The sequence below is a fragment of the Archocentrus centrarchus genome, chromosome 14 (genome assembly GCF_007364275.1).
Source record: "Archocentrus centrarchus isolate MPI-CPG fArcCen1 chromosome 14, fArcCen1, whole genome shotgun sequence".
Lineage (NCBI taxonomy): Eukaryota > Metazoa > Chordata > Actinopteri > Cichliformes > Cichlidae > Archocentrus > Archocentrus centrarchus.
In genome coordinates, this window is record NC_044359.1 from 29,869,447 (window position 1) to 29,887,763 (window position 18,317).

General features: G+C 39.0%; 1 protein-coding gene across 1 annotated transcript in view; it reads right to left on the reverse strand.

The window, feature by feature from the left end:
* The window catches only part of gabrb4 (gamma-aminobutyric acid type A receptor subunit beta4), a 52,985-nt gene extending 36,977 nt beyond the window's left edge, over positions 1-16,008 (reverse strand). The window contains exons 1-2 of the mRNA XM_030746654.1: positions 15,383-16,008; positions 13,250-13,344 (exon numbers count right to left, since the gene is read on the reverse strand). Of these exons, the coding sequence (XP_030602514.1) occupies positions 13,250-13,344; positions 15,383-15,462 (175 nt within the window). The 5' untranslated portion in view covers positions 15,463-16,008. The remainder of the gene's footprint in view (positions 1-13,249; positions 13,345-15,382) is intronic.
* Positions 16,009-18,317: the final 2,309 nt, after the last annotated feature.

An 18,317-nucleotide genomic window follows, 5' to 3' on the forward strand; every position in this document is an offset into this window, starting at 1 on the left:
CCCTCCCTGTGCCCGTGTGGCTCCAGCTTCTTCCCAGAGTCCAAAGACATGTTAGGTTAGTTGGTGAAAATTGCCATAGGTGTTCTGCTTATTTTTTATTGTTTATTTGTTTATTTTTGTACAGGGACACTACAGCCAAACATTGTCACAGGCTAATTTGCAGCCCCCTGTCCCTGGTTATGCTTTTGAATCTAAGCAAACAAATTCATACAAGTTAATAATATAGATATAAAGTTATGCACATTTATAAGTTAGTAAACAAGTTTAAAGCAAATAAAAACACATACATACATAAAACCTAACCAATCCAGATAGGCTGTTCAGTGTTCACACTGTTGAACCAGTGCAAGTGTTGCAGAGAAAAGTCTCATGTCTGACCTTATTGTGTGAATCTCAGTGTGTAACTAGTATCAGTCCAGGCTACACCTCTCACCCTGTGACAGCTGGGATAGGCTCCAGCGCCCCCCCAACAACCCTAAATTGGACCCTAATTAAGAAAATCGATGGCTGGTCAGAGACACCTATTTAAAAAAAAAAAAAAAATCACACTATCCAAATGTTCTTTCTATCTAACTTTGTCACACGATAAAGACAGGACGCTAGAATGTGTATTTTAATCGATTAAAGGCCTTCAGAGCCTTTGCTGAGGTGTTTTCCATTAAAATTCACGTGTAGAGTAACTTGCAGTTTTGTGCAATCACATTAAACACTGTGGAAAGTGCTTTAACTGATAGCTTCCCCCATTTAACAATGTTTATAAAGATTTCCATTTGTAGCCATTTAAACCAATTAATTCAAACACAATTTTGGTACTGCATATCATGGATATTATAGAGGATTAATTCTTTTGTGATTTGTTTAGCCCACTCTGGTATAATGAAGTAGTGTCTTCAGTGGTCTAAACATGCATTCTTTCTATGATTACAAACTCATATTAAAGTCACCATTTGAAAAATGCTTGCCTCAGCATATCCCCCGGACATCCACCGACTATATTTAGTGGTCGCCCTTTAAACTTCACTCTTCATAAAATCCGCAGAGGTGAATGTGGGTAAATACACTTTTAAGACATTCGGCTCTTTGTATTCCAGAGATGTCCCGCACTTGGTTAGAGCTCTGCAGGAAGAATGATATCTTTACAGCATTTGTGATATGTCACCTGTCGTGGTTTGTTAATGGTGGAAGCAGAGATCATAAAACCCATTCCTGTGATGATGACGACAGCTTGATTTGAAATATGTCCTCCAGAAGGACAAATGTGTGAATGAGCTGATCTTGGCTCTTTTATCTCTTCCAACTGACGGGACATTTGTTTGTTTTTTCATTTGTTTGCGTGTTCATACTAATAGCAATAGAGGGAATTGTTCTCACCAGAATGAAATGGTCACTGATCGCCGTGCACACTTTCCTGACTGAAAGTACAAACTTTTCTTAGAACAGTGCGTGACCTCTGCTAGGTCTCTTACTGGAACTTGTGCTGATCAGTTGAGTAAGTATTATTGATAAGCATTCATACAAGAGACAAAAATGGCTGCGTAAATTGGGGGAATGAATGCAGCTTCTATTTGGGTTAAAAACTTTAAATGTTGGGTTTGTTATAAGTTACTGTAAACATGTTCTAACACCTAAAGGGGTCAAATGTCATTTCTACAATATTCTTCTCTCTTCCATTATTGCAATTCTGATTAAAGCATCCATCACAGGCTTTTTAAAGGTTTTAGTTAAAATTGTATATTTGTTTAGGACTTACAAGGTAAAGGTAAAACTACCGGTTGCTTCTATGCAGGGTTGGTACCAGAACCAATACTTGAAATACCTTTCTATACAAAAGTTCTGAAAATCTGCTTCGTTTTGTTTGTTTGTTTTTTTGTTGTTGTTGTTTTTTTAAAACACTGTAGTTACTGTAGGCAATGTATGGAAGAAGAAGAAGAAGAAGAATACCCATGAGCAAAACAAACTGCACATTGCACAATACAAATTACACATGGAAGATGGCAACTAGCCAGCTGCCACTATAGTTCCGCCTGTTGATTAGCAAGGCAGTAAATCGGTATGGAAGAACATGTAAGAGGCAGTTGATTAAGGGGTAATACCTGATTTGTTAAGGGTAATATACAAATGATGTCATCATGCTTTTCAAATCAAAGGAAGAAATAATTCCAATTTAGCAAAACACCTAAAAAAAGAAAAAAACATGGAATCCAGATCTATTTAAAGAATTCACAGTAAATAACTTTCAATATAGCATCCAACAACTTTCAAAGTATTATCCTTCCTATGTTATTCTGAGATATATGTTACCATTTTTTGTTTGTTTGTTTTGCAACAGGGTCCATACACCAAAATTTTTGTAGTGACTAACATCATATAAAAGATAACATAATGTAACTAACGTTATACCTCATAGTAATTTTAGAAGGCTACTCCAGGACCCACCCTAATATTTCAGTCTGTGTCCTGTCAGCAAATATAATGTTTAAATTAATGTTAAAGTAATGGTATGCCACCACATTTCAGGGATTTAAAGTCATTTTTAAATAAAGGAAGTTTATGTTTAAATACATGGGATAATCTTGTTTGGTATCAAAAATTGTGTAATTCTACTGATTTTGGTAATGACTATTAAAATTCCCCAATATCATGGGGCAAAATATCAGTATAGCAATATATTATATCATGTTCTCTTGTGATATGATAATCAATACCCAAGAGCCAAATATCAGCATTTTTATGATGTGCAGGCACTCTCCCCCACCAGTTAGACTAACCAGAATCTCTACTCACGACTCTTGTGGTGGCACTTATAAATCAGGGCAAAGGGAATGATGTTAAACAACTTGCAGTAAAAACTAACAAAGTCGCGGGAGGAAAATGTCGGACAGCTGGTGTGTAATACAGGAGAAATGCACTGCAAATATAGCAGCAGTTCATCAAAAAATCATCTTAATTACAGACATGGAATTTATGATTTGTGCTCATGAATTCATCAGTTCAAATCTGCAACAAAGACAATTTTACAGTTACCCAAAACAAAAATTCTATCAATGATTGCAAAATCATTGATAGCCACTAGTTTCAAACACGTGTTCATTTCCATCCAGAGCACGCAGTTATAGCTTTGAAGAAAACCTGTCAGCCAATATGTTACTGTCTGATTCTTCTCTTTAAGTAGTAATGGCATGGTGTAAAATATGATGTCATAGGTTCGTTTTCATCAAGTCCCTATTTTTTTTCAGTTACTAGCAGTCGCTGAACTTAATAAATGCCAAAGCTCCATGGCTGTCCTCATCACAACGTAAAAAAATTATGTTCTTGCTGTTGCTAGAATTTATTCAAAATATGGTCACTGCAAGATAACACCATATAGTAAGAAACAATATGGCTAGGTAATTTTTTCTTTTTTTATGGACCATCAGTTTTATGAAAATGTACATTCTTTATTATGAAGTCATCATATAACATATTTAATTGAAGCCATGTGTCGGTGTGGCCTGTGGTGCATGGGTACCAAGGTAGCCTGTGTTATCCAAGATAAGCCGCATTTATAGTGAAGGATTTATTGAAGTGTCAGACAGCTTGACAGAGAAAAAATAATTTGATGCAGAGACATGCAAGTTCTCAAGCACACTTGAGTGTCTTTGTGTGCATGCATGCAAGGCTACGTAATTGAGGGAAGCAATATGAAGGGTGATTGGAAGGAGATGGAAAAAGAGGAACAAGCAATTGTTTGCAGAAATATATACAATGGTGTTCTAACTGAAGTTAAACTGAATTTCTGTGATTCATAACCAATCTACTTGCATACATTGTTGAAACATACAGTAGGCTATACTGGCAAAAGGTCAGGCTAATGTTAGCCTCAACTTTGTTATAAGTTATAGCAGATGTAAACAATCTTGTTTCTTTCTTAAGGGTGGAGTGAGTTATTCTAATCCAATACACTTTTTAAAATCAGATTTGTTGAATATCTTCTCACGTATTTGTACACACATGAAGAAGCCAGATTTTCACTTCCATCTTTAGCCATAACAGAGCATAGACAGTCCCTTAATTAATCATTTGCATATAAAATCAACAAGGAAGATGCACAATTTCACAGAATGTTTATCAGAGAAACTCTGAGACAAAGAAATTGAATTACAAACAGAAAAACTAAATTCACAGCAAAGGACCCTGAAAGAGGAAAAAAGTACTGAACTAGACCGATGACAGACAAAATCAGATCAGTTCACACAAGAAAAACATCTCATTATGCACAGCCGCAGCTATTTATAGCACCCATACTTACCAATAATAATAATAAATGTAGCACACAATAAATTATTTGTAGTTAAGTTTAAAGTTGAATATTAAATTGCACATGTAGGTTTGAGAGAGAATATAGAAAAATATACTATAAGGAAATTTTTATGTTTGTCTGTCTTGACTTTAAAAAAATTTAATCAGGCCTGACTCGCTTTAAAAATGGGTCAGGAATGGTCAGAAATATGCATGAGATCATGAGTGGTATTTATAAATAGCCCACAATTTTATGTGTGGGAAAAAGCCTATGTACATCATTTTTGAATTTTCAATTTATCAATCGAGCACCTGGCATATGTGTACATACCGGCTCTGTTGATAGAAAAAATAGGCCAAACTGATCCACACAATTCCAGCGTGTCAGCAACAGGGGGCGATCTAGCCAATGCACAGTATAGTAGGAAGGCGCTATGGGGGACAGGGACCACTGCAAGCACGAGGGGAAATAAAACTGGAATATAATAACTAATAACAGGCTGAATGTCACAATGTGATTACATTGTCCAGAAGGAAAGATGATGAAAATCAGCGTAGATTGCTGTAAGAACAAAATGTGTGCAAGAAAGGCTAAAATCAGGCAGTAATGACGAGCTGCATTCATTTTGTTGAGGCCAGCAGAGAAACCTCAGAGTTTAAAGCCCTGAAGATGGGTGTGGCAGTTTCTCAGTTTCTGCTTGACAGAAAGCTTTACAACAGCTACCACAGCAGCCGCTTGCTGATTCACTACCTAGCTAAGGTTAGTTACATTACTTGCTGTGGCAGTGTTAACTCTATATCTTGGTATTTCATCCACACAGGGCTCGCAAAAAGGTTTGCATTCATTTGCTTTGGGAAAGCTTGTCTATGAATTTGTAAGGCTTGGCTTACAAAGGAAGCTTTTGAGTTCAACTGTTACAGCCTTTCTAAAGGAAATGCTTATTCAACCTCGGATGTGGAGCAAAAAGCTAAGGCTCCAGTCACACAGGCCCAGAAACCAGTCAGCAACTTTCTGGCAACACACCGCAAATGTGCATTCCCCAACCAGTTGGCAAGTGGTTGCTGCAGGTTGATGGCAGTCACTGTGAAATCAGTTGCTACAGTCCCTGTCATGAATGCCTAGAGACCGGTCAGTGAGCCCCTGGCAACCACAGGTCACTGAGGAAAAATGTTAAATGGCTAATGGTTGCTGGAAGTTGCTGGCAGTCACATCAAGAGGTATCTGGTGCTGCACCGAAAACCTCTGTGCTTTTACTTTGGTCACTAGCAGATTGCCATGGTTGCCTGCAGTTTGCATGGAAGTGCAGACTTATCTGCAAACACCCATCAATAACTCTGGTGGCGGTAGTGAAACTGCGAAAACCAGAAACAGAGAACGTTCAGCTTCAAAGTAAAAGTTGCACCTTTTGAAATGTTTTGGCGGCAGCATCAAGGCACAACTGTGGCAATCTGCCAGCGACCAAAAGCAATTGTGGAGATTTTTGATGCAGCACCCTCTTTGCAGCTGACTGAGAGCAACCTTGAGCAACCACTTGCCAACCAGTTTGCAAGTACACATTTTACACATTGTTGACCATTCCCTAGGCCTGTGTGACTGGAGCCTTAGTTTATATAGTCCAAAGAAAATGTAAATGATAAAATTACCATTCAAAAAGTACCAAAAGCAAAGGCATCTGTCAAATACAATTTCTTAGCAATCAGTGTACACATAAGAGCAACTCTTCACGATAAAATCACATTATCCAAAAGGAAAACTAAACAATTTTTGGAGATCAAAATCTATACAACGAGGGCTACAATCAGGCAGTAGAGAGACCTCAGAGGGTTCAAAGGTCTGAAGATAGAAGTTTCCCCGTTTCTACTTGAAAGGTAGCTTTGCAACTGCAGCAAATGTTTGCTAACTCACTACCTAGTTTGCTAAATATTTTCAGTATATTGTTCATTGTAAATATTTATCCACAGAATGTTTGCAAAAGCTTTTACAGCCATGAAGACCTTGCAACTGGGTGATATATTCAATGCAATCAAAATGGTAACCAGCACAGGCATCATTGTTGGTGGTAATAATAAAATATCCTCTTCATCACTGTGAGAAGCTCCTACCTTTTAAGTCTGATGACTGAAACAGTGATGGCACCAGATCCAGTGTTGCCAGACTAGTGCTGCCACCTCTGGCAAAATGTCAGAAAAGTCGAGCAGAGACATCTCGGTGCAGAGAGAGAGTCTGGCTCTTCTCAGGCTCTTTCAGATAGAAGGTAGCCACAAGATTCTCATGTATTTCCTCATTTGTCATCAGATGCAAGAGAGGTGTAACCATTCTAGACCATATTTGCTGCCATATTACAGACAAGATAATTGCATAGACCATTATACACAGTATAGATTATGCGCAGTATAGGACATATGGTCCTCTTCTATTCAGTCTGTTGCACAAGCTTACATGATAGTTTCCAAAAAAAAAAAAAAAAAAGAAAGAAAAAAGGGGTACAAGGAAGTTGATCCATTCCACTCTGTACATAAAATAGTACATTAAATAAAAATGCTACCAGGGCACCTGAATGTGAGGTTCCATTGCTCTGGCCTACCTGAGGCTATGGATCAGATGCAGATGTTCTGCTACTCATATATTTTATACACCATAGCATAAAGGTCTGTTCTTGGACACGCTGACGAATGTTTTTTGTTCTGTATCTTGACACCACAGCAGCTGGCCCCACTTGGTTATTATGTTGTCTACATCATATACAGTAATAACCAAGCAGGTGTGTTGAATCTAAAACCATCAGCTCTGTAAGTGCTTCCAGAGCCAGGCCCTACTTATAGTTCATATCTTTGTGAATCTGGTAGTATTGTAGGGTCAACTGTATGGAGAAAAAATCTCAAAACTTACTGTAGTGGTTCACCATGTGCAAAAATGACTTTAGCGCAAAAAGGGTCTTGGGACCAGTGGTCTCTTTGATAGCTGCAATTTTCTACAGTAATCCTTTACTAGGTACCAGCTGACTGTGATTACTGTTTTTTGTTTTTTTTTACAGTAACTCTGGGTACCTGATCTATTACCCTTTTTCAGCCATAACATGGACTGTTCAGCTCTTCATCAACTGCTCAAAGTTTCCAAGGGGCTTTGCCATTGTACCCTGTATACTCAAAATGTTGTAAAGGTGCACAGGTGCACGAGGAATACATTGCAACAGAGCTTCCCATGTTCACTGAAAAATGGGGCTGACTGTCACTCACACTTGGTCAAGAGCAGCCAGCTATGTGCCATGGAGAGTCAACTGTGTTTTCCCCAGCACGTGATCTTATTGATGAGTTACTTCACTGTGAGATTACTCTTTGATTTGCTGGAAACCTGAAGCCTGTTGGTGTACGATTGGCATGTGATGAATAGTTGCACCTGAACAAATCCCTGTGTATACTGGTCAATGATATAATGCTGCTAGCTTAAGGAAGGGCACGTGCCTGCAGAAAGCGTTGCCAATGAGGCTGCTTTGGAACCATTTTAGTGCTCCTTATTGTGTGAATTTTGATATTATATGGCCAAACATTACTAGGTACTGGGAAACAGTGAAAACGTGGGTGCAAGATGCATTGTGACCTGAGAGAAACTGGTAAGGCTTAATACTATCAAAGATCAATTTGTGTTGCAGTGAAAAAAAAAAATGCAAATGATTTTCGGCAGTAGTAATAATTGCAAGCCTTCAACTAGCTTAACTAGCTTAAGGATTCTTATAACTATTGCATGAGCAGCCCCAGCCATTGCTCCTCCTCCTCTTAACAGCGAGGATAATAAAACATTTATCAGATTTGTCATATGGGATGGTTGTGGAATGGTAAACAAGTGTAAATGTTATGTGTGTGAACATTAACCATTTTTATATCTGATTTCTGTACCTGTGGTTAAATGTGAAAAACAGTATCAAAAAAAGAAATTCAAATTTCTTTTCATTTTTTCATTTTTTTTTTTTTTTATTGAATTTTGCATTTTGAATGGAAGAAAAAAAAACAGCACATCTAACAACAAAGGCCACTGCAACCTTGATACAGCATTAAAACTTGTATGGAGATTTAAGTAGATGTAAATATAAAAATTTACATCATCTACTTCTACATCTGAAAAAGAAGGAAAAGAAAAATTTAATTATTCCCATCCAACAATGCCAGTACAGGATTACAAGATCTCTCGAATATATCGAGTCTGTTATCATTGAGAAGTCTCAGCCTCTCTAAGGTATTTGCCATTTCTCCCATCCAAAGCTCAAATGTGCGTACAGAGTCATTTTCTCATTGCTGTAGTTTTAACTCTTTTTGCACAGAAACTCAAAGTAAAATTCATGCAGTTAATTAACTGGTCAGTAAATAGATATTGTCCCCCCCTTTTTATTGTACATGTCTATGAACCCTTCTTGCATCACACAGGAGTCTGATGTAAGATGCTCTGTGGCTCCTTTAGACTCATCTCTAACATGAGTTTTGTACACACACAAAAAAACCCCAAAGCTGATTAAATGCTTGTAGTAACTATACTTTTGAGGAAAAAATGAATTTACTGACAGTCCATAACTGCAGATAAAACATAAAGCTTCATACTGCGATTTCATTTCTTATTAATTTTTAAAACCCGTATTGGTCAATGGATATTGCACCAGGTATTGACTAATGCAGTCATTACCAGTTTTTTTCTGGGCTTGCATGTATGCAGCTAAATGGGTAGTGGATTGCATACATACATACATACATGCATACATACATATTACAGATCTTTAATTTCCCTCACAGAATCTTCCTAAAGGGATTAATAAAATTTGATCTAATCTCTAATCTAAACTAATATTTTCTTTTACATCCCCTCACTCTTATGATACCCTAAATTTGTTTCAAATGCAATAATCCAAAACATATATAGTCAGCCAAAGCCCTGCATGTCTATTTCTATCTTTTTGGGGGGGGTGTTTTGCAGTTACCTTAAACTCCCTGAGAAATATGAGCCCTTTCTTTGAAGTCAGAGAAGGGGACTCCCCCAACAGAAGGTGCATCACCATCATTGAATCATAAGACCAACCTAGAGAATATCATTAAATGCATCGCCGAAGTCCCAGTGCTCCAATAATTGGTATAGCTTTACCATGGTACTGGTTGCCCTTACGTCCTATAATGTCTGTGAACTTTAAAAATCTACAGTCTCATTAGTGCATCCTATTTTCCATTTAGCATGTGTTCAAACTTGGCTTCTCTTTGCAGATTTACTAATACTCCCAAACTTCACAAATTTTATAAGACACTGGCATACATCCCTTTGACTCCTCTGCCTTAAATGAACAACATGATATCAATCAAACTTGTCCACACAATCCCGACTCCCAACATATAACTAACATATTGTTATCAATTTTCATTTTATTCCAAGCTCACCTTCACTGAGCAAAAAACATGACCTACATAGTCATGTAGGTTTTAGGTTCTTGTGGAATGAACGCATTTTAAGAAAACATTTAAAGGCACCATTTGCTGCTTAGTTGAAGCTAGTTAGAATCATTAAATATCATTAAAATTTTGCTTCATCCTTATTTCATTATAGTTCAACATTAAGTGGGAAAAGATAGACCTCATCAGCATCAAGGCAGCAAGTAAGCAAGCACTGGTAGCAGACACTGTGAAATGCAACTGAGTAATGACATAATCAGCCATCCATGTTTCACTGCCTTTTTTCAGTTTTTTCAGTAATAAATGTTTTTTGACCCAAGGCACAGATTACCTTACAATCCCAAAGTGAAACCTAAAGATAGAAACCGCATGTTGATGGCAACAGGCAGAGTCCAATGCAAAAATTTCGCTCCTACTACAGCCCACATTTCACTTCAGCTATTGGATTAAATGGCAGCAATTCCAGTGGTGTGACACATAATTGATTCAAAGCAGGTAAATGTGTTTAAAAAAAAAACAAAACATTGCTATCCTTAAAAAAATTATTTTTTCTTTACCAAGTCTGCAACGCTCTGGTTGAATTTAAATTAATGCAGTGCATCATTCAGAGTTGTGGTCAAAAAATCAGCAGTTACCACGGGCAATTTGTTAGGAGGCTACAACCAAGGACTGCAATCCAAGTAGAAGACATGCACACCTGATGTGCAATCAAGCATGTTCAGAAAAGGTTTCACTAATCGACCTGTTTTTCTGTACAACATTGAAAAAGTGATCGCAAGCGAACCAACATCATGATAGTGTAGATGTAACTCGGGACTCTTGAGCTTTCATCTTGAATTCCAGTTGCTTCGCAGATCGACTGCGTGAGGAGAACACTGTTCAAATAGAATGACTGCAGAGCGGACTTTTCATTTGACTAAACTATCTGAATAATACCACACATTAGTAAAACCATATGCTATCACTCATCACTTGTTTCTGACCATTCAAAGCACACCAACATACACCTTTGGGCTCATTTTTACTTCTCACATGGGTGCTGGCCAGGCTGATAGGAGTCACACTCACTGTCCAGCACTGTGCCAAATTAAAATCCTCTTTCTCCAACCTCCAGTGCTGAAGGTCATCAGCAGCTGTGCCACAGCACAAGCAGCTGACTGATGTTGGAAATATCAAGACACGATGGACTACAGCTCCCTGGCCCGAGGGTAAAGCACAGCTACTCCCTGCCTGGGATACTCACTCCTTAAAACTTGCTCTGCCTACTCCAACACATTCACAGCCTGCTACACAACAGCAACATATGACTAACAAATCTTTGGGCAATCAATACAACATAGATATTAATAACCATTCAATGCAGAACCAGAAATCAAGGCATTTTGTTACATTTTTCCTTTGAATTCACGGTGATATAATAATGAACGAGGATGCTGCGGTGTTAATTCATTTGTTTTTTTGATATAAAACGTGGCTGTTTTCTCAGTCGCACAAAAAAGAAATGATTCACAAAACAAAGGCTGCCTATGTTTTGTTTACACTGAAATTTTCAGAACAGAAACCTTTACTTTTATGCTGAAATGCACAGTAACTATGCACCATATTCCTGATTTCATACTGGTAATTAATGCAAACTTCGGTAATTCTTCCACAAGATATGTGATGTAAATTGCTGCAGCATGTTTACATATTATGAAAGACATTATGACAAAGTAAAGTGATTCTGAAAGCCGCTCGCTTGTCAATTCAGCATGTCGAATGCAGCTTTTTTCATTCTCTGACCTTTAACAACAAAAATTTGCTACACAATTTCAGCAGTTCTTGGCCACGTTTGATTCTTTTGTCTGTTTCACATGGTCGAAGTGGTGAGCTGCAAAACTGTTGCTGGTGAGTTGGACAATAAGGACGAGTTCAGACCAGAAACACTCTTCAGATTGCTGCCAACTGTCATGAAAGCACTAATTGAAACACCAGAGGAAAAAACACAAAAGACTTGGCATTTGCAAGCACCAACTACACAGCTATGGCGCTACATAAATGGAGCAGAGGAATGTGCGAATCTGTTGCAGAAACATTGACTTTGAAACATTTGTTTGTATTTGAGTGATATTTAATATTGTCAGAGGGGACTGGGTCTTGCAGGGTGATAATATCCCAGCTGAAATTGGCTGCAAAAGTAAAATTAAATGTGTAATGTCCAAAACTACTGTTGAGCATAATGAGCTCGTTTCAACAATCACGAGCAAAGTGAAAATGACATTTCTTTGCTGCTTTGTCTCGTTTTCCTTCGCTGAATCTTTGAAACAACTCTGGAATGGCAGAACTCCAAAACACAGAACAAAGACTTAACCTCAACTATAACATATTTTTACAATAGCTAACATCAGCCTAACACATCTTGGCACATAAGCCTTCATCAGAGCATCTGCTTTTGGCAGAGCAGCCAACCAGAGGAAGGTTATATGAGGAGGCACACCTGCTATATGTTTTTCACTGCTTGCTCTCATTCTCATCAAGTGTAGTGTAGTCACAGGACTGACAAGCTGCAGCCTGCAGCATATTTTAAAATACTGGTATATACTGTACATACATTTAATAAGCGTAATTCAGATTATATGTGTTAAAGAAAACCACAATCAGCCAAATAACGCTTCTAAATGTGTATGTCTATTTACATTAGAAATTTAATTTAATTAACCGACTACCCTAAACATTTTATGCAACAATTCTGCATTACAGACAAAAGCTAAACTGGCACAGTGAGTCTGGATATGATGTGAAGTATATGTTTTTTAAAATAATCTAACTCTCACTTCTATCATTGCTGATGATCAGACCACATAAACAATCATGTGGAAACCGACCTTTGACCTTTCATTCTGTACACTAGAGGCAGGGATGCGCAACTATATTTGGAAAAGAAAAACTTTTTTTCAACCATTTTTTTTTTTTCCAGTCCTTTCATTTTACATGAAAGAGACCCAATGAATTACCTATTAACTACCAAAAACTTAAAATACATCATCCAACTCTTTTTATGCTGCTTTACCTCTGTTTTGGTTAAACAGCTTCAGCAAAACAATCACTCCAAGTAGCAAACAAAAATGAGTTGTTCCCCATATACTAAAGAATCATAAAAACAGACATTATTCTAATGAGCAAATGTACAATTTCCAGTAAAAGTTAATGGGCCAAATGTGAGAGGCCATAAAACATCTCTAATCATAAGTGTATTCAGAAAAGTATTGAAAATCAGCGCATTCAGTCTGCCAGATTTTAAAAGACATAGTGTTTGACGGCTCAGCTCCATGTATGCCCTACTTCTCAAGGAGCAGCCATCTTCGATTATGTGGATAGATGCATAGTAATGACATGGTAGCAGTCACTTCAAAGCTCATCCCCATTTTTTTTTTTGCCACAGGCCAACTCTTCAGCAGCTTTCAGCTCGGGGATGACTCGTAGATATCATCATGACCAAACCTTGAATTGTAAATACCCTCAACGGCAGAGCCCGAGCCCCAAAAGCAGATGTAATCACAACACGTACCTCCAAAATCAGGCCTTAAACGGATGTCATATCCCTTCAGCAACTTGTCCACGGTGGTCTTGGCCACAGACATTCCGGCGCTTCCAGTGGAGGAGCTGGGGGGCAAAATCCAAGAGCCATTTTTAAGCAACAAAAGCAGAAGTGCCTGATAATTTTGTCACAAGCATTTTGCGTCTCTACAGCACACCTACTGGGTGATGAAGCCTGAAAACTGTGCTGCACATACTCAGCACTACAGTAATAACACAAATGCCACCTTTGAAAAAAAAAAAGGCTTTTTCAATGGGGCTGATAAGGTTTTAGCAAAGGGGAAGGGGACTCTGGATGTTAAACCTGACACACAAATGATCCCTTCCATGTGTACATCCTCCAGAGTAAACATTGTTTCACTACCAGACTTAGATTTAATCTTACATTCTTGACTGCCACCACCAAACACGAAGAACCAAATTTTAAGTGAAGGTATAAAATAGCACCGCTAAGAACTAAAGCTAGCAAATGCATTTTGGGGATACACTGAGGTGCATCTGATATAATGTTAAATCTGTCTGACACATATATCGCCATTGGCAAGATTTAGAAATGTGCTTTCTACATGCATTTTCCCCTCTGCCCCACCTATAGCATTTTTATCTAATCGGTTGAGAGGGTGCGATGATGGTGCCCCTGTCAAACATTTTATTGATGTCAGTCCTTCCAAACAACAGTGTTAAGTGTAACAATGTCACAGTTTCTTTGGCTCACCATCAGCTAAACGCTCAGTGTGATTCACTGGCGTGTATTTTAATAAGCAGAAGGTTTATAGCAAAGCCCCCCACCGTGCTGTCAGAAGCGCAGGCCTCATCAGTCCCACCTGGAGACAAACTGTTCCCCCCCCAGGAGGTACTGTATGGTCCACTCTAGTCTGAGTGACATCTATAACATTGGTGCCATGACCTGCATCACCTAGCAAAGAACAGCTCTCCAGCTGAGGTACCTTATTACAGGGAGGGTGCTGAATGTGTGTGCGTGCCCGTGTGTGTGTGTGTGTGTGGGGGGGGGGGGGGGGGGGGGGGGGGGGGTAAAATCGCTCCCTTGGTATGACAGGAGCACTATTGCCCATGGCTCAGTCAGGTAAGCACTGTTCAATTAACTCATAGGTAGTGCAGCTGTTCATTAAGCCGGCCAGTTGCAGGGCTTTAATGGTTTGACACCTGAGAGCATCAGCAAAATTACACCCTTTCCTTTGTTTTGCTAGAGTATTATAATGGAATAAAATGTCAAAGGGTGCAGCCCAGTTCTCAACGAGCATTTAAATCTCATAAGTGAAGCTGTAGGTTGCTGCAGACCATGAAAAGGAGTAGGCCACAAGGGATGAGGCTACAACGGTTCCCCTAAGATCAAAACAGCAACGGAATTGATCAGGAAATTGTGACTGAGATGGTATTCATGAAGGCTTGTGCTGTAATTTAGCAGTGGTGTGAATATTTAAAGGTCTTGATAAGAAAATATTTGCAACGTTGAAGGGCTACCCTGCCTTCTTTTGGACAACCTGCCAGGATTATTTTTCAAAATCTCACACACACACACACACACACACACACACATATATATATATATATATATATATATATGTGTGTGTGTGTGTGTGTGTGTGTGTGCAATTAGGCTGAATTTATGAATAAAATATTACTTCGCATTGAAAAATAAAAGGGCTTGCTTGCTTGATACAGTGTTGTACACTATCGCTGCGGACAGCTGCTTACCACAGCGTAATCAATCGATGATTGGCCGATTGATCCTATCGCTTAATCATCGCTTAAGCCTTCAGTGGCTACTCAGGGTCGTCATTTTAGGAAGTCGCCCCCAGCCAACACATATATGTATATCCCCATTTTGATATCGGGAGTGGGTTATGTTTCACAATAGGATTGTGATTGTGCACGCGCATGTTTTTACGCTCGCGCGACAAAGCGCCGTCTAATAGGGTATATATCGGCAGCAATGCCCCTAATAAGTAGGCCTGGGTACCCCCTTAATGCGATTTGCCACATCTCAGCCTTTTATTGACCGGTAATCACGTCTACGGGTGTGACAGGCTTTTTGTGTGTATGTGTGTGTGTTTTGTTTTTTTTCCAAGCGACATTTTCTTACCTTTGAACAAAGCATACGAAGGACAAAGCCGCCAGAGCAGAGAAAATTCCACATAATTTATTTTCTTGACGACCCAACATCTCCACAAATCCTTCTATATAGTTTCTATAATCCAACCAGTCCAGTGGTCCTCCCGAAAATGCACAAAGTAAAAATTGGCAATCAAAAAATAATTGCCTTTTAAAAATGTCGAAAAAACTAGCCTACATCTATGCATGCGATGTCTTCATTAAAATACGCTTCTCGAGTTTCAAAATCTCGTAATTGGCCCCCGCTTTTTTTTTTTTTTTTTTTTTCCCCGGCTATGGAAATCCGTGCAGGTCACAGAGCCCCTCGACCAACACCAGAAGATCAGACATCTTGCTCAAAAAAAACGGCATACCTATTACTTTTAAAAGTGATGACAAGTGTTTTTCCCCTTAAAAACAAAGAAACAAAACAAAAGAACAAACAAACACTGGCATGAATGACCGAGCAGCAGCCTCTCGATGATCAAATTGGTGGATGAAATTTCCCAGTCCAAATCTGCAGATGAGGCATGGTTCCAGCGATGCTCTGGCGCCAGACTATTCCACAACGTGATGTTGTTAAAAGATATTTGAGCTGGAAACACTCGTCGTCTGGAGGGGAGCGGTGGGTTTATAAAAAAAAAAAAAAGAAAAAAAGAAAAAAAATTAAATCTTCATTCCCCTTTTCCCCCCCGTTGTTGTTGCTGCTGCTGATTATGATGATGTAGATCAGCGCAAAGTCACTGAGGGGAAAATGCACATTGAAAAAGCACTGGGTAATATCTGATGCAGACGTCAGAGCAGGCTATATCACTCCTCTGGTGAAAAAAAAAAAATTAGATGCCGAGAAATATGGATGGCCCCCCCGATACGCCAATGCATGTGTCACAACGTCGGATTAGCCTACATGTTAAAGATGCAAACCTATTCGAAAAGTCCACTTGCCTCCGCTGCCCGGCGTTAAATGGCGTTTGAATACGTTATTAGGGTCCGGTGGTCTTCTCCTGGAAACACCGAACCAGTGACCAAAAAGACACCATAAGGGAATCTCGTCTCCTTTATTGTCTTTCGAGTTTGTATCTCTTATTTAAAATGAAATGAAATATTCTACTAAGGGGGTGAGAAGGGAGGGGGGACACCTAAGGTGAATTCCTTAGCGACAGGCTGTTCATGCGCTGAATTGTCTCTCTGAAGCCCATTAGGATGCTGGGAGTGTGTGCCGGTGCGTTTCCGTGCATTTCTTCCACTTTGCCACATTTCTGAAACACGCGCACATACACACAAGGCACTCACCCACACACAAGTCATACATGCGGGCACACGCGCACACCCACAGCATGGAAACACGCACAACTGGTTTATTTATTTATTTAAATCCTCTTCGCGGAACAGGACCCGCTATTTTTTTTTTTTTTTTTTTTTTCCATATTAGTAACATAAACACTGGAAATTGACAACACGCGTACATCACAATTCGAGAATCACACGGGCTTGTGTTTTATACGGAGGAAGAGGTTTTCTTCAGGGATCTCTGTGCTGTCCAGTTGCTAAGCAACCCCAGCCAGCACTGATGCAGTTGTGGTGATTCGAAGGCTCTGCGCAAAGGCTCATTTAAAGGAGCAGACCCGGTGGTGTCAGTGGGACAAAAGCAACTGCTGAAGCCTACCGTGGAGGCATTTCTGTTACAATAATGCGCGCAAAACAAATGTGGCGTGACTCGAGATTTCACACTGTACTTTAACCTCTTCATCATCATCATCATCATCATCATCATCATCATTATCATTGTCATGGCCACAAGCGCTGTCACGAATAACCAGTCAATCTCTCTCTAGCTTTTCTTCTTTCTTTCTTTTTTTCAGTACACAAAAGGCATTTGTTGCTGATTTCGCCTCAACTCTGCTGTCCTCTATTCTAAGGAAATTGCACTTTGTCCCTCCCATAGGTGATGTCACAGCGCTCAGCCAAAAGGGTAAGGAAGTGGCAGAGAAGGAAAATAATAATCCAGCCTGACTGCCTGTTTTAACTGTATGTCACCTAGCTTAAATGTAAATGTAAATAATAAAGCAAATTCAGATACAGATACATTATATTACATATTATAAATATTCCTTCTAGAAAGACTTTGGTTACACCATGTCTGGCTGTGACCTGCAACCCAAGAGTTGCCAATTAACATAACACCTTCTGGAAGACTCAGACTGGCTCTCACGGCTCATACTTGTTGCATCACAGGAGCTGATAGTCAGACAAGCTTTGAAAGTGTGATGGCTCCAAATCTGGTGTAAAGCATCTGATTCAGCAAACTGAGTGTGAGAGTTTGTTCGTGATGTTGGAAACGGTTGTCAGCTGAAGAGCTGAACACTAGTTTTGTTTTGTTTGCCGTTTTGTTTTTGTGCAGAATGCTTTCTTATATCATAAACCTTTCCTGGCTCCTCTGTAGCCGGGGATTCCTCTGCAGAGAGGCTTAAGATGGAATATCCCTGGCTACTCAAGAAGTGCTGCTAAGTGGCCATAGAAATTTACATTTGAAAAACAATAACTATATAAATACTAATAATAAATTATTGGATATTGCTTCACCGGATCATTTAATGATCAGGCCTACATTATGTTTTATTCAAGAAAAACCTGAACTAGTAATTGTCATAAGATTAGAATTACTAGTTTCCTCATGTGCACAAAACTAACGCACATTATTTCCATTCAAGAAAAGCATCAACAATGTAATTTGTTACAACAACAAGTCAATTATGAACTTCTGATCACAACATAAGGTTGATTTTAAACTGTATATAAAAGAAACAAATCTTCCATCTTAAAAGTGAATCTTTTAATCTGCATTGTTTGCGATGGCCAGCAGGGGGCCACACCTCTGTTTGCACAAAGAAATGTGACTGTAGAGATGTCTGGGAGAAAATGACCCT